General features: G+C 39.0%; 1 protein-coding gene across 3 annotated transcripts in view; it reads right to left on the reverse strand.

The window, feature by feature from the left end:
* The window catches only part of PHACTR2 (phosphatase and actin regulator 2), a 195,487-nt gene that overhangs the window by 137,646 nt on the left and 39,683 nt on the right, over positions 1–18,158 (reverse strand). Inside the window, exon 1 of one of the 3 annotated variants that reach the window (XM_039869730.1) lies at positions 1,920–2,183. The exons of the other annotated variants lie outside the window; for them this stretch is intronic. Within the exon in view, the coding sequence (XP_039725664.1) occupies positions 1,920–1,932 (13 nt within the window). The 5' untranslated portion in view covers positions 1,933–2,183. Of the gene's footprint in view, positions 1–1,919; positions 2,184–18,158 lie in introns of those variants that run through there. 3 annotated transcript variants of the gene reach the window in all.

An 18,158-nucleotide genomic window follows, 5' to 3' on the forward strand; every position in this document is an offset into this window, starting at 1 on the left:
ATGTGTGTGTGTGTGTGTGTGTGTGTGATGGATGTTCACATTTCCTTGCTATGAGAGGCTGCTTACATCATCAAAAATTACCATGAAAAGTGATCACTGACAGCCAATTAACCATTATAAGAAAAATGTTATTTCTGAAATACTAAAATAATGTAATTTAAAAGCCTTTTATTTCTCCACTGTATACATACCTACATTTGAGATTTCACCTAAAATTTGAAATGATATTGAAGTTGCTGCTTTAAAAGCCACTCAACACAGTGCATAAATATTCTTAAACATGTCAGAAGCAAAAGTATTTTATTAATAGCATCTAAAAATATAGATAAATATAGGTACAATTCGTGAAAATCATTGTCCCTCTAAGCTACACTTAACCATAAAGTAAATCCTAATCCTTAGAATTTTTTAAACCTACAAAAAGGCTGTTACAGTGATTTCATTCCTTTTCTTACATGGCCTTTAAATAAATACATGAGTCAGTTAAAAAAGGCATTTACTTGAATTAAAGTGATAATTCTGCCAGAACATCAGTACAATTAATTGTGGGTGGCAGAAGTTTTAAACGAGGCTAAATTAGGGATTCTAGTTTATTTATTTATTTTTTACTCTGCTGATGTAATTAGAGAAGCTTCAGTTGATCTTGAAATTGTGCCTTGTCATGGAACATCAAACCTACATACTTTTTTGACAAGCTCTATGGTATACTTTTTTTAATGACTAAAAATATGGGATGTAATGCAGATTCATCAATTCAGTCTCCTTCCTACTACTATAGACACACACACATACACACACACTCCATTATATTTATTCTGTTTTTTTCATAACCCTGAAATTTTCATCCCTAATATTGTAATGTTCCAATTTATTTCAATGCCCTCAATGTCAAAGACAAAATTAGTCATGGAGTTTGATTCCTGGTAAGTTATTTCATGAAAGAAGTCAAAACACTCCGCCTTCAAAATCTCTGCTTGCCTACGCTACCTGAGCCAAGGACTAAAATAGCCACATTTCATAAACAAATATGTTTTACTAAAAACAGGTGGTCTCATTGTGTAGAATGTGTTATAAATGATGCATCCTCTTTGCAAAGCTGACCGTCTCTCCAGGCGCTACAGGGCATTGCTACCAGCTGAGCAACCGAACTAATGAGTTTCAAGAGACAGAATCCATAACACATTTGGAATAATTCTGCATTTAGGGCCATAACACCAAATGGGGAGTAATCCCATAGTGTATATCTTCTAAAAGTTCAACACAGCAAAGAAAAAAGAAAAAGTTCTACATGAAAAGGAATTTTGTGCTAGCTATTTAATCGATATTAGAATAATTCCACAGTCATGTTTGTCTAGCTGTCAAGTAAAGATATTAAAAAGAAATACATTTTTAAGAGGTAGCTGATTGGCCACCAATGTCTATAGCCTACAATTAAAATATCAGAAGATATTGAGACATTTTCTACATTTCATCCTAACATGAAGACTAAGCATCAGACACAAGAATTTGTCTGCTATTACAGCGTGCACACCGTAATGCTGAAAAAAATTATTGTTCAGCTGATTAACTCCATGTACCTTTTGCCACCCCTTAGTAAGTTGTTTCATTAACTATGTGCATTTTTTACTCACTGTTCTCATTACAAAAGGATCAAACAGCACACTTCATGCAGCCTAAATAACACTGTAATCTTCAAAAAGGTGACTGTGAAATTATAATCTGCATTCGCAATTCCTGAACTTCAAGGTAAACACCAATGCCTTGTGGACAATGCAGCGGGGTTAACACATTCCATGGTTCCCGGTCTTGAACATTTAAATGCAGAATAAGACCAACACAGAGGCAAACTCTCTTTAGGGAAGGATGCAGACTGCAAATGAGCCCACAGGGTAGGGAGATTTCATGCCTGTTTTACCTACCGGCATTGTCCATGTCTCAGGAGTGGCGAGGCGAGTTCTGTAGCCTGGCAGCCAGGAAGCCCGGCTCTTCTCCTGGCTAACGAAGCACCCTGCCCTTCTGCTGATTGTCAGTCCTTGCTGGCACACAGAGCATACTTCATGCACTGTCTGCAGGAGACACCGCCAGGAAATTTATATCTCCAAGGATGACAAACAGCCATTAGCTCCATTACGGGCTGATTAAGAGAGACTGAGCCTATCAAGTGGATACTTAAATCCCCTGGGGTTTTCACCTCTGTTCTAAGCAAAGGAGAAAAAAAAAAAAATCACTGCAATGTGGAGTGTACAGCACATTTCAGAAGTGCACATGCTATGCAGAGCACAGTGCTTTTTAAAAGATGCCAGAGCAAACATGAGCAGGAAGAGGCACAGATAATTAAAAGGTAAAAAGGAATCTTTGAAAATACAATAAATTAATCCTTTCTTTGGGGCTGATCTAAATGAGGTCCAGCCTTTATCGCTGACATCACTGAATGACTGGACAACTTTTCAATTTAAAATTTTAAAGTTTTCTTGCTATTATTGTTGTTGGGGTTGAGCAAGGAAGAACAGATAAAACATTTTGAAATAATAACTACTTTTAATATTTCTGCTCTAAATAAATGCTAAGAAGCTGAGTATTGTCATTCCATTTTGGTTAATGACTAGTGTTCAGAATTTCTGCCCACCTAGCCTAACAGAGAAATTCAAAGGAATTTCACTAAATGTCAAGAATAATACAAGAAATAATGGCCAAAAGATGTCAGGGGGCTCTATAGTATGTTATAATCTGTAGCCATCTCAGTAAGGATCTGAGGAGCAAGAAAAATGCACTCACTAATACAGGAAAACCCATTTCACTTCTTTAATTTGGCTATGTAAAGATCACCCTCAAAGACGCCAAGCTGCTTATGATATGAAAGCACGAGGATGGGCAGAGTACTGAAGAAATCATGTGTCATGCCCTGTGGCTGTTAGGACATTAGAATCTGGGGACAGCATAACTCTTCTGCATTTTCTCAGATACAGTATAGGAAAATTTACAGTGGCCTCATTTGACCTATGAGACAGTAAGTCCATAGTAAAGTAAGACTCTACAGGTCTTTTAGTTTGACAAGTTTTTAAAAAACTGCTCTGAGTAATATTGTACCCTCAGGTTGAAAAGCAATTCATTTTTTTAGTATTTCTTTATGCCATTGAAATTTCTAGTGATGAAACAGTTACAAATTATTTAGTCTAGTCTTCCACTGCAACCGCTTCTAAGTGTTTTTGTTTTTAATATAATTTCAGGTTTTCCTATAGATTTGAGGTTCCTTTATTATTTAAGCAAAATACTTCATTTACATCAGTACTAATACAGAAATATTTTCCTTAAATTTGAATTTCTTAATGATTTTGCCCTGACATTTTTATCCCCTTTATTTTAATTGTCACAAAATTTTGAGGATATATCATTCTATTAATATAAAAAAATTCTTCACATTTAAAAAAAATGATTGGATTCCATGAGACTAAAATCACTGTGGCATCTATACCTCATCTACTTGTCCTGATTAAGACTGCCAACTACCTAAAGTGAGTGTCATCAGGAGAAAATCTAGGGCAAACTACCTTTTTAAATTTTTTTAAAGAGAAGAGTTAGGGAAATTCAAACTGTAAAAGGGAGAAAAAACATCATGAACTCTGAGATTTGGGGAAGGAGCAGCTAAGAAGCGTCATCGATTGGCAGTGCAAATTGAATAATATTAATATATTTATATTAACTTTGTACACAATTCAAAATGCGGCTTTTGATTATTTTTATTAAGATAGTCCCCAAATCACAAATGGATTGTGTTCCAAAAGTTTGTTTTGTTGGTCATTTGAAAAACACTTTTCTCAAACATTGATTGGGTTCCAAGGACAGGCAGTTAAATATTGCTTAACTCATGATATGATTTATATCCATAATCTCTTACACACAATTCTAAAATCCAGAAAGTTCTGAAAAACTTAAGTTTTTTTATTTTTAAGTTTGGTTCCAAAATGCATCTGTGTCACAGCCTGAATTGAAGGGATGTGAGGCTATTTAAAATCTTTACTTATCCCACTTAGAGCCAATAATCTTGTTTTGCTACAGAAATTTTAATGTTATAGGCTATGGGAATCTATTCAGACCCTGCTGGGAATGATATGTGATATGCAGTACAGGCATTATGTTACCTTTCTAAAATGCAAAAATTCTGAATTCTGAAATACACCTAACCCCGAGGGTTTAATATGAGGGATTGAGATCCTTCAGTACATTTTTACAATTTAAAAGGGTAGAAAATGATCCTCTCTACTGTTTTGCCATAGGATCCCCTTTCTTATTTAGGAACTCACTCTCTCCCTCCTTCAGCTGCTAAGTCCCCGAACACCTCTAACTATCTATGATATAAGGCAGGGCTCCCCAATCCGTGGACCAGTCTGTAGCCTGTTAGGAACTCGGCCGCACAGCAGGAGGTGAGCAGCAAGCTAGTGAGCAACGCATTCATCGGTATTTGTAGCCACTCCCCAGCGCTAGCATCATCCCTCAGCTCCACCTCAGATCATCAGGCATTAGATTCTCATTAGAGCACCAGCCACTAGTGCCAAAAAGGTTGGGGATAAACAAAGGATGGGCAACATTAAAAGAGTTCTAAAAACAATGAAACTAATGTTGAGTCTATTAGGGATCAGGATGCTTAAAAACTGCATAAGTCACCAGGACACGGCTGCTTTGTGTCTCCCCCACTTGCACCACTGTCCCTACCAGGCACCAGAAGAAGGCAATGTAAGGATGAAAAAGCACAGTGACTAGAACACTTTTCTCAAGCTCCAGGGAGAGTCCACTCTCTCCCGTGATTCAGACCCACAATTGAAAACGTTCTAGTTGAGAAATGCCTGAATATAAATGTTCGCCAGGCCCTTTATAATTGTCCCAGGGATGCTATATGGCATAATAGCAGCATTAATAAGCTGCTACTTATTACATGATTGACATCATATTTTAAATATGGGTTTAGTTACCATTGCTCAGCTTTCTTAGAATCAGACTAATTTGTTTGAGGCCCATGGTAATTTAGAGTGCTTGCATCCAAAATACACTCGATGCTATCCCATCCACAGAAAGAAGGCTATGACTTGTCACCATCTGAGATTTTCAAGGATGGCTTGCCTGACGTTGGCTGTAAGGTGATTGTGATTTCAGGTCTGACTAGCTGAGGTAGCAAGGGCAAGGCTACCAGTGGTACCCACTGCCTTCAAGTGTATTACCAAGCACCTGACCATTATCACATCTTTCTCCGTAAAACTCTATTAGCAACCCTCTCGTTTTCAATTTCAAAGAAGAGAATGTCTTGGCTTCCTAGAAAAGTTCTGCTTACTTCACATATTTCTTAACTTTTTTATGAGATGCTTTCACATGTTGGGGACACAGGCAAGAGCTGATGGCAACCATGCACTGCCTTTTCTGACTAAAACCTGAGCCCAAGTGGACCAAGAGAGGTTCAAACGGATACTGGGGAGAACAAGAGGCAGAAACATTTTTCTAAGAGATGTAACAACTCCAGAATCATAGGCTAAAAATATAATGAAACTAATGGTTTCAGGGAACCAACTGGGATCCTTCTCTACAAACTTAGACTCTGTTCCTTAGAATGAAAAAATTAAGAGAGTGAATGGCCCAAGTAATGATATTCCTTGGTCTGGCAAATCTCTTGGACACCCAGATCAACCCAGCAGACCTTCTCACTCTCTGATTCATCTAAAGAAATAAAGAAGTGCCAGAATATTGACTACCAATTAAGAAGTAGTAAAGCTCACTCCTGGTTCCTTTGGGAGCAGGTTCTGCTTGAAACTTTTTCTGAAAAGATTTTGGCCACTGCTTTTACAAGAAACAGCTATCGGATAGAGATGGTTTCAATGAGCAAAGTGCTTGGATTTATAACTCTCCTAAGTACTGAACCAAATCCCTGAACTATTAAAAAAAAAAAAAGTTCACTAGAGGAAGTATTACAACAGAGTATTTCCAGGAATATCTGGACCAAAAAAACAAAACAAAACAAAACAAAACCATTAGATATCTATCTAATGTTCTATTATCTGGAATTTAGGACAATACTTACTTGACATGCCTGTTTTCAATTATTCCTAACCATTCTCCTTTTGGGATTTCTCTTCTGGTGTCAGAGGGAAAGAGGGGTCTCCTTATTACTCATTAAAGTTTCTTTCTCTGCCCTTGTACACTGTCCTTCGATTATGTCTTCTATTCACACAGACTCAAAATAACATCTGACTGCAGAGGCCATGAACCATTTCAGCATACTCGGAGCTTTGCCTGGCATCTGGACCTTAATGAGCTTCAGCCGTCCGGCACAGTCTTTTGACATATTTGGGCTTTTGGTCAAGGTGATTTGGAGAGTCCATGCTTGGACACCGCCCTTTAGCTCCAAACACCTGGTGATGATAAATAAAATGTTAAATAGGTAAGTCACGGCTGGGCTTGAAAAGCTAGATAACCACTCGTATGAATTAGAAAGAATTAGAAAGTTTTGACCTTTTGACTGAGCACTGACTGAAGCTTCTGCTGAGGCCTGTGCTGCTCAAGGTGCTTTGAGGCCAGGCCCTTGGCTCCTATGTGATGATGGGTTTAAAAGAGCTCCACCTGTGAAAGAAGGAGTCAGAGCCAAGGTGAGGCTCTGCTGGAATGGGGATCCCTGACTCAAGAAAGGAAATTAAAAAAGAAAAAAAAAAAAGGCTTTTGACCTATTTCAAGAAGCTATGGCATTATAATGACTAGATGGGAATGGGGAGGATAACTCCTCATAATCAAGAACAAACTAAGCTCCATGCTGGCTCCCTCGATATTAGATCGTATGCTCCCCTTAAAATAGAGCAGGAGCCCCAGGATGTCATTAGAAGACCCGTTTCTAGATTGGGGAACCAGAGGCAGAAGGTGGAGCCAGCTCCACACCATGAAACTATTAGAGAGGGAGAAAGGAAGCGTCAAAACCAAACCAAAGAAGCAAATAAAAAAAGACCTTCCACTAAAAATGAATGTGCAAGCTGAATTCCAAAATTGTTTCAGATTGCTAAGACTTAAAAAGCAAGTAAATAAAATAGCCAATAAAGCATGATTTCAATATCGGCATCATGGAAGAGTCTCATACAGATTTTTAAAATAACTGTTTATCAAAGAGATAAGTGAAAGCAAGAGATCTATCAAAAACAAATAGAAAAACGTGAAATAAAAAAGGTGGATATGACACGAGGATAAATGGATATAGAAAATAACTTGAAAGAAATCTTGGAAATGAAAGAGATATGACATTTAGACCAACACAGATGTCTCATTAGCAATCACAGATGTCAGAAGACAAGATGCTACACTTAAAAATTATTTCTGAAAGCGAAGCTAAATTACAAGTCTAGAAACCAAAGCAGAATGATATATGCTTACTATTATCCAGATCAATTTATGTATCTCTTGAAGGATTTTTAAAAATAGTTTTCAGCAACTTTACATACACTTTATTATGGCCAATGCTCAAAAAATTATTGAGTCGGCAGCAAAATAACCAGGTCACGGGAATGTGGACGAAGGCATTTATCTGATTTGCTGCTGAGTAATTGGCAAAAGAGAGCTCCTGCCTCCATCCATCAGCCAAAAGGGTGGCCTGTTGCTTAAAGGGCGGTTATAGCTGCTTTTGGATGAGTCTATTGTTATAAAACTAGCAAAGAAAGGGTGCGACATTTTAGTTATCTGGATAGTATTGACAGAATTTGCTCCAGGAATATACGGACTGAATGAATTCTCTCCATAAGCCATTGCTTAGCTAAAAGCATGGTGGGTGCCCACCCCAACCAGATAGCAAGTTCTCCTCAACTGACAGATGGCTGGCAGGTGCATGCTGGCTTGACTGAGAGAAGCCTGTCACCCAAACTCATAAAGATGACTGTCTCTACCAGGCTTTAAGAAAGGGTCAGACTATTGTTTTCTAAGATGAGCAATCAAGGGCTGCCAACTGGCAGTCTAAGCAAATCTGGCCCACTAACATGATCAATTGGTCAGATCTTTAAAGCTTTAGGCAAGGCATATGCTCTCATTTCGCTGAATTCCCCACCACTCTCTATTATATTACATTGAGTTGCACACACCTATATGACCTGCCTGACTCCTGAAAGCATTTGTGCCCAAGTCAGCAGAATGGACTAATGACCTCTCAAATCCCTTCCAGACGCTCTATAACGAAAGGGTGTGACATTTTAGTTATCTGGATAATATTGAAAGTTAAAAAGGTTAGGCTCGGTCTTAATGAGCCATTCTTACAGGCTGGCAAGGGCAACATCACTTTGCAACTAAAATAAGTTTCGTCACGGGCTACCTTTCTAGGATTCATCAAACAAGATATCCTGGGCTCTGGGAGACTTAAATAGCTAAGTATTGCTTTAGTAACAAGACGTTTCTTAACTTGGATAATTCTTTATCAAACATGCTCAATATACAGTCTATGAAAGCAGGGATCTAGCCAGTCTTCATAACTCTGAGAACACTACTAAGTGCTTGGCAGTTGTTTTTAGAATGATAAGAATGACCAGATAAGTGATGCACGGATAAATAAAAAGCGTGGTCCAGGCAAGGCCCATTTTTAATTTCAGCCGTTTCACATTTCACCAACTAGAGAATCCCATCATGCCTAAAAAGTAGTGGTCACTTTTTCACTCATTCATCAATTTCCACCTAATCTCCTTAAGTAGCCCAATGAAAACTCAGTTTTCTCCTACCAAAGTACACTTTGTCATCTATTAGTAAACAATGGGTGAGTACTAATACTTCCTTAGCCTTCAGATAAATTGGAGAAATGATTCTTTTTCACCCTATCTCTTTACCCAGGCACTCACTGAAGAAAGAAGTGGCGGCCACCCTAGTTTTTCATCAACCCAGGACACCTATAGTGCGCTGAATAAACAGAAGATAATCAATAGGTGCCCTCCTGATTTAACTGGGGACTAAGTTCTCATACTTTTCCTACTAAAACCATTGTTCTAAGGAAGTAGGAGATAAGATCTTATCTATTAATTACTAGGGAGGCATTTCACAGGCTTACTAGTGACACCACTAAACTTGGCACAGGTAACAGCGAGTATCAATACCAGCCATCTAAATGGTTCTGGAAAGACTTGTTAGGCCACGCAAACATCTAGCTACAGTCTTGCAGGAGTATAAAGCTTAGTGATTCCTCAGAGATGGTTGTAGGAAATTCCTGGGAGCCATGGAGAAAAAAAAGAGGTAAACATTTGTCTCTGATACGAGTAGCAAAACAAGGATAACAATCAGGGTTTAACCAGGTTCTAACATAACAGCAGGGAAATGGGCCAAGATGGGGAAGTCCTTGCAGTTGTTCTTAAAGAAGTAATTAGCCATCCTCTGACTGCTTTCTCTACCTGATTCACAGTTCTGCTTTCGATTTGCTTTTCCCATTGTCTTTTCATCTGTGTTAGCTTCCTGTTGCCACTGTAATAAACTGCCACAAATTTAGTGGCTTATAACAGCCTAAATTTATTCTTGTAGTTGCAGAGGTCAGAAGTCTGAAATGAGTCTTACGGAGATAAAATTAAGGTATCAGCAGAGCCAAATTCCTTCTAGAGGCTCCAGGGGAGAATCCATTCCTTGTCTCTTCCAGCTTCTAGAAGCAGCTGGCATATCTTGGCTTACAGCCATATCACTCCAATTTCCATTTCTGCTGTTACATTGCCTTTTCTCCTTCTGATTTCCTTGCCTCTCTCTTATAAGGACCCTTGTTATTATATTGAGCTCAAAAGAATAATCCAGGATAAGTTCCTCAAGATCCTTAACTTAATTGCATCTATAAAGTCCCCTTTCCCAGGTAAAGTAACATATTCACAAATTCTGGAGATTAGATGTGGACCTCTTTGGGGGCCATCATTCAGCCTACCACATCATTGTCTTAACAAACTACATGTCACTAAGCAAGTCATCTTAATAAAAGTTCTCTCTCCCTGGGTACTGCTCAAAGATAGACAAGTCCCCCTCGCTGTCCCCCGGGTATACCTGAGATCTTGAGTGTTGGGTGGTAGGTAGAAAATGTGGTAGGTGGTGGGAAGGGTATCAGAAAGGGCACCAGGAGTGGGATACGTGCAAGGTAATTAAAGAGTATTTAGCAGGAGAAAAGAGTAGAGGAATTATAAAGGAGAATGTCAATATAATGGACTTCTAAGACTCTAACTCCATATGGCATTCAAAAAGCTGAGTCCGAGATGTCCCTAAGGCTAACACCAAAAGTGTTTAGGCCCGTGCTAAGAATTTAGATTAAGGATTAAGAATTTAGAAACCTTTTAGCAAGAGCACAGCTAAAACTGTGTCTTATGTGAGGGAGGATGGGGTATCGAATCCCCCAACCCCTGTATCACTGGCTCCCCATCAGGAAATACAGATAGCATAAGAGAAAGCTAAGAGTCAGAACTCTGCAAAGACGACATATGCAATACATCTTATTCTGACCTTGTGCGCCCGCACTTGGTGTGTGCATTGCAGAGAGTAGGGATTTCACTTGATTTTTAGGAAAATCTACAGGTACAGAATGATATTCACCTTGAGAAAAAGAAATCATATTTAACCATTTAATGAAAATGCACAAGGACTTCACTACTTTCCTGGAGGCCAGTATATGTTTTGGTACAACTATTCAAGGTGAAAAAGCAAAGTGACTGAGATACCCTTGACCTCCACAGCGCTCCTTAAAGGAGGGAACGACAATCAGCTCCTAAGTGCAGTTTTTTCATTTCTCAGAGGCTAGAGTGAGTAACTGTCTTCTTGGAAGTCATTCCTGTCCCTCCCCAACGATGGGGTTTTCTGAGATAAAAATGAATGTACTCATCTACTATATAGAGAGTGAGAACATAGGGGAAAACCATACACTAAGAGTAGAAAGAAAGATCTAGAGTCCAGAGCAGAATGATATGGTCTTGATATGGACACCAGGGGCAAAAGCAAAGGAAGGAAGGAAGCAGGAGTGAGAGCAGCTCTGACACCAATGGGACTTGGTGGCGCAGGACACAGGACAGAGACAGAAAGGGCGTGGGCCATCTGAGTGCACAGGACTGACTTGCAGCAAGTCCTCATAGTTGGATGCTGTGATTCTTAGAGAGATTTGGTATTTCTATAGAAAAGCCATTCACTTGATGAAAAGCTACTATGTTATCCACTCAGAAATGTTTGCTGTAAACGTTTATTACTGATACTCTGATCCAAACATAAGATAGCCTCTTTGCTAGAGAAGCCCAGGTAAATGGGAGCCTCTGCAACAACAATAGCTACCAAGAGAGAAACTTGGGAGAAAGGAGGACTAGCTTAGGTAGCCAGCCTCAGCTTGGAAAATGGAACATGTGCTAAAAAGACATGTTATCAAGATTGAGAAGAGACGAAGAATAGAGTGACATGCAGATCTGTTTTGCTGGGGACAGGAAAAGTATTTTCCATGGCCAGTTTTACAGGACCGATCATCAAGATTCAGTTAGCATTTGCATAATGCTATAAGATATCTGTAATTCATCTGAATAGTTAACTTACTAAGTTTGATGACTACTACACTGTGTTAACTTTATATAATCTCTGCAAACTAGATAATTCTCAAATATGCACTTTTTCTTTAAAGTACTATTTTAAGAGCCCCCAGTAGCTATTGCTTACATAAGAAATAGTTTGAACCATGGAAAAACTTAAAAGAAGTCTGACAGGAACAAACTCTTGTCTAAGTGAGTCTACCTATAACCCACCTACTCATAGACAGGAAGAGAGTAGGAAAAGGTTACAGAATTAACGTTAAAATAGTAACATTAGCATGCAATGATTCACCAGTGTGTTTATCTTTAGATGTCTAAATTAAGTAGAACATTCTGGCAACATTCTTTTTCTTTATTCTAACAGCATTCTTTCTCTTTTCGAAAACAACAACCAAACAAACTCCAGGCCTTTTGATGCAAGGCTTCTCTGGAGACTAGAACTAATAATGTAGGGCTCTGTTCTCTTGAAACTTAGATAAAAATTTAAATTTGTAATTTAAAAATGTGACCATCGAAATAAAATACACGGCATGGAAACGTTCAGGTAACATCAGTTTATCAAGACATTCTACAACACTTGCTTTGGGTGCATCCTTGCTCTGTGAACAGCTGAATTAAAAATATGTTAGCTCATCAGTCATTTGAGTCTGGAAACATTTAAATAATTAAGCTCCAAACCCAGTCAGCACCATAGAATGCTAATGACCCTGGAGATGTCCTGGGTCTTGTCTGCTCTGCTCAACAAATCAAAAAGCTATCCCAGAAGCAAGTAAATGTAGCATAAAATCTTCCACCTAGTAAATGTGGCACAAATCTCTCCATTTTGAGTTCGTGCTGAATAACGCTAGACTATCAGAAGCCTATCACCTACACGCCTTCCTTTACTTAATTAGCTTTTAGCGTGTCATTTGACATACTTGCCTTAGTTCATATATATTTTAGTGACCATCATCTAATTGGTCTTATTAATGACCATGAATGTCCATCCGTATTTTGTATCAAATGCGTCACACCTTACGAAGGTTTCTAAATTTGTTCTTACTACAAGAATCTAAAATTTGCTTGCTTCTAAGACCTGATTTGAAAAGGTGACAGAAAAAGACTGACTTTAGGAAGCCGTATGTTATTCATAAAATCATTACATAATCGTTTTCATTTCAGAATTTCTTCCCTCAGCTGATGTGTTTGCAAAGCAGCTCTTCTCAAACGAGCGGATTGGAAGAAGAGAGGCCCTACCATGTCAGACATCCCCAATTCACCCCACTGACAGCCTGGTTAATGAGAGCAAAGCAGGGCCAAGCACTTTGTAGTGGCTCCAACACAGCCTCCGTATACGGGAGCAGGAGCCAAGCCCGACTTGCCCAGAAGTGCAGGCTGCTGGCTCCACACCAGTTGACAGCAAGCTCTAGAGAATGCCCACGTGCCAGTCAACTCTGTCTAGCCAAGGCCAACGCTGAGGCAGAAGCCCAGGCTTGCTTCCTGGACTGTAATCAAGTCAAGGGCTATTCCTATTTCGCTTCCTTGGAGGCAGCAGCGACACTCCGTTTTCATTTAGAAGAGAATCGGGGGCGTTCAATCTATGCCAACCTCTGGGTCTTGTATCCAAATTCCACCGGAATAGTGGTCCTGGTTCTAAACATAGAGTTAACCTTTAATGGCTTTTCAGGTGAACATTTGTCAAAAACACACATATATTTTACAAAGTGATTCAAACACTCACTCACTGAGCACGGAAGCAAGCCGGCCACTGAGCAGAGTGATGGGGGCTCAACAGTGAACAGGCTGCTGCTCTGAGACGTCACAGGGGGGCGGAAAGATAAGGTAAGTACAAGTGTACAGACGGAAGTCCATGTCTAAGTATTTAAAAGTTATAAAATCAAGCTAATAAGCTATTAAGTAAAATATGTCCTATTCTCCAACCTTAACAAATACACCTTTATAATGACCTAGAACATGGTTGCACTGCAAGCTGGCTTCTGGTCTGAGGCCCGCCCTTCTCTGCCTATCCTCAGGTTTATACCCACACTGTGAGAACTGCATGCTACACTCATGTTCACATGCAACTGCTGTCAACGCATCCCGCAAACAGCCACCCCTAGGCCACCCCTGTGATCCAGGGGCAAAATAGCCAGCAGTTACCGTCGGCCTGTGGTTTCCTCATACGGACGGGCCTCGGGAAGCAGCCCAGCGGGCCCTGGCAGTGGGCTGGGGGCTGTTTGGACCAGGAATTCCAGGTCCCCAGGTACCTGAGGCATGGCCTCAGGTACCTGGGGACCTGGAATACCTTACAGTCCCTGACCTGTAAGGTAACTAGAGGAGGCCCACATGGGGCCCAGAGCGGGGTCACCCTGTGCCTGAGTGTGAGGCAGCGCTGGGGCACCATCTGCCTGTACGGGCATCCTCTGGGGAGGCTTTAATCCCATTTGACCTTCTCGGTCCTAGGTCAGAGGCCCATGGAGGTCCCTGCTGTGTCCTGTCTCCTTCTTGAACTTGCAGCCTCCTCAGCTCTGTGGCCTCTCTGTGCCATGTTCATGCTCTCTTGGGCACCCAGAAACCTTCTGCTGCTGTCACATATCTCTGGGCTGGGAAAGGTGGCCCCGGTGCCCTCCCGGTCCCACAAGGTTGTTCTCTGCTCTTGTGCCACACCGAGGGGTGGGAAACGTGACGGCACGCTCAGGCGACCGGCCTGGGACACCATGCAGATGTTTCTTTTCCTCTCTCAATGGGCTTTTGCAGGGTCACCCCGGAAAGTCCTGAATGTGTCTGAGTCTGTCTGCCTCCATAATTATCCTTAGACAAGCTTTTTCTAGTCTTTTATTTAATGCCAGGCCTAGGCTTTTGAAAGCCAAAAGCCAAGAGTTGGCTTCACTGTTCTCTGCATTCTGTTCTGTCACCCTTTCCTAAGGAAGTGAATGAGGAATATCCCAGCTGCCTGGGCTAAGGGAGATGTCACAAGGCCAAAAAATCTGTTAATATTTCAAAATATTATCTCCATAACTTACATAGAATTATCGTAAAAAATGCTGTCATTATATACAAATATAATTATACTGGCTCACTGACAGTGGGACGTAAATGTAAGTTGTTCTGGTAGTGGGTGTGGATTTATTCCATTTCATCCCTGTTCTCAGCCAATCAACCCAGTGACAAGCATATGCACTGGCAAGATGACCAACTATAGGGGACAGGATGAGGCCACACAACAGAGCAAATTAATCCACCCACACGAAGACATCATTATAGACCCTTCTTGTGACCTGGATTTCTTTACCACAGTAACCTCAGCTAAAAAGACACAAAGCTTTTTCTTTCTTAGATCTTCAGATATAACATATAACACAGCTTGTTCCTGTTACTAAATAAATAAACAATGAAAAAATAAATACCATTTGAAAGTCGTTGAACTCCTGGAGGGATATTTAAACCTAAAAAGTTTACTGAATAGTCTTTGCTTGGTGCTATTTCCTTCCTTTCTCTCCTTCAATAGCACCCACTTGTGATCGCAAGTGTATATGGACTGTGCAGCCCAGAAAACTGTAATTAGCTTCCTAACACCAACTTTATATTAAGTCATAGAAATAACATGCGGGAGATGGAATGCTATGTTCTTCTTAATTAGTGTCTTAAAATAACAGATGTAAGCAGCCGCACACTGATAAGACATTTGCTCCAAAAGTACATTTGGAGTTGGAGACCGCCACTGTCCTCTGAACCATTCAACCAGAAAAACTTATGTGAAAACTATGAGGGTTTTATGAATGTGGATCCTTCGGCTTCATGGTGATGAGTTCTTGAAAGGCATCACCAGCACATTTAAAGTTTTAATATCTTCCCAAATACAAGAAAGATTCCATAGTAAAAAATCAGTTTTATGAAAAAAAAAAAAACAAAAAACTATAGGTTTTAATGAATGTAAGACCACCCAAAATTCCAGTTCTTATGTAAATTACATCTACCTTCAAATAAGTAAATTTTCTTTAATCACTAAGCACTGGTGAACTGATTAGTTTTAAACTCTGTTACCATGAATTTTAATTGCTGAGCACAGAGTTTTAGTGACTATAATATTCTGCAGTAAACTCAACCTGGGCATGATTATTATATTTTTAAACACATTGTTAGATGAGGTTACATTTTGTTTAGGAATTTTCCATCTACTTTTATAAGTTATATTAGTCTGTCATTTTCCCTTCTGGCTTCAGAACAGGCTGGGATGTGTTTCATCATTTTCTGTAATATGAAGTGGTTGGTATAATATTAGTATTACGGGCTGAATTGTGTTTCCCAAATTCATATGTTGAAGCTCTAAACCCCAGTGCCTCAAAATTTGAAGATTCAACCTTTAAGGAGTGATTAAATTAAAATGAAGCCATTAGGGTGTGTCTTAATCCAATCTGGCTGGTGTCCTCTTAAGAAGAGGACATTTAAACACAAAAAGAGACACTAGGGATGCTGGTGCATAGAGGAGAGACCATGTGAGGACACAACAAGGCAGCTATTTGCAAACCAAGGTGAGAGGCCTTGGAAGAAACCAAATCTGCCGACATCCTTAATCTTGAACTTCTAGCATTCAGAAATATGAGAAAATAAATATCTGTGGGTTAAGCCTTCCGGTCTGGTGTTTTGTTATCACAACTTTAGCAAAGTAATACAATAAAATGACTTGTTCCTTAAATCCTGAGTTGAACTCACTAGTCAAATCTTTTGGGTCTGGTGAAACATTTTGATCATTGATTCAAATTAGTTAATAATTAGAGGACTTTGTAATTTTCTATTTCTTCTTGTGCCTGTTTTGGTAAGTTAAATTTTTTAGGAACTTGTACATTTAATCCGTTTTCAAGGTTATAGAAATCAAATTGTTTAAAATATCCTCTTGCTATCTTTTAATCCCTGCAATCTCTACAGGTCTGTTGCTTTTCCATTTCTAATATCGTTTATTTTCGCTTTTCTTCTCTCGCTCATGGATATTTCCAGATGTGTCATTTCCATTAGACTCTTCAAAGAACCAACTTTTGACTTCATTGATTTTCATATATTTGTTTCTTGTTTCATTAATTCTTACATTTATCTTTATTATTTCCTTCCTCTGCTTTCTTTGAGTTGATTCCAGGAAAGTCTTATTCTGAAGACTGATATTTGGGAGGTCTCCTGTAAATTAGTGGTTTCCGAACTCTGCTCTGCAAGTCTCTGTGATATTTCTTGGTGATGTCTCAGACATTACCTGTCTCCCATTGAGAAAGCTCAGCTATTTTAACCAAAGCAGCTCTACTTTTATCAGTTTTTCATATAAGACTACCATAAAGTTTGAGGGGAAATGGTTGCATTTTTTAAAAAAGAAAATGTTTTTAGACATTTGAAGACTACTGAAGGACTGAGCCAATGAGGTCTATTTCTCCCATGTCATGTACCATTAGTACTTATATATGGCACAGATTTCTATTGACAATGTAGTGAGTTACTAAGTACCAATTTATAGCTAGGAAAATCTCTCCATATCTGTCAGTGTCAGAACCCTTCTAAGTTGGAATCCTGTAATTCTATCTCCACTTATAAGATCAATGATCTTAAGTATAAAAGGATTTAGAAGATCTTTCACTGCCAGTAATATTTAGAAATCGTGCTGAGTATTGGACTAATTTTTTACACTAAGTAACCCTTAGAGTTCCTATGGGATGGATGAAAGAATAGTGTTTCTCAGTTTCAAAACAACGCTCTTGCTTTCAAATATTTCATTAGTTTGTTGAATATCTCTATGAAATAGTATTCCAGCTTTTCATAAATAGACTCCACACTTAATCTTTTAATTCAATCTTGCATGAGTTGCTAATAGGCTTTTGGTACAGTTATCTCATTAGATCATGGCCTAAACTATTTCATGTTACTGAGAGATGAGTTAAAAATAACATCAGATTGTATTTTTTTTAAGTATAAAGCTTTGGATGACATTAATTCATCTAATATATGTCTTCGATTCCATGAACAGAAATAATTTATATGATCGGGTGCAAATAGTCTATGTTTCTTTAATGTGCCGTATTCATTGTCAATTAATAAAGTGTGGTTTCTTGGAAAAATAATTAAAAACTCAAATGCTATAGGACTGAGTCTTAGTTACAACTCTCTCTTTTTACACTTGCAGCTAAATAATTTGATTTAAAATTTAGAATAATTATCATGACTTGCCGCCGTGGCAAATACATGATTATCTGTCTTCGTGCAGATGATGTAAATTTCACAAACCAGGAGCAGTTAATTAGCTAAACCTGCTAGCTAATTACCATCAGGAAAAAATGACTCAACAATAACAAAAATCTCAATTGCTGATTGGGACAACCTTTACTATTGTAACACATGGTGCTAAACATCGTTGAATATGTGTATACTTTCAGAACTTTTGAGATAGATAGATAATACTTCATGATGGACTCATGTCAGGTCTACTCACAATCAGACATGTCATGGTCTCTTTGAGCTGCGTGGCCGATTAATACTATTTACCTTAAAATTATACAAAATAAAACTTCTCTTCCATTTTATATGATGTAGAAGGCCCAGGTCTCACCCAAGCACATGATACAGTGTTTCCAAGGTTTATGTTTCGTTTTAAAGAAAAAAGAATCTGTTCTTTCCATGGCA

The sequence above is a fragment of the Pteropus medius genome, unplaced genomic scaffold, assembly GCF_902729225.1.
Source record: "Pteropus medius unplaced genomic scaffold, Ma_sr-lr_union100, whole genome shotgun sequence".
In the NCBI taxonomy this organism is placed as follows: Eukaryota; Metazoa; Chordata; class Mammalia; order Chiroptera; family Pteropodidae; genus Pteropus; species Pteropus medius.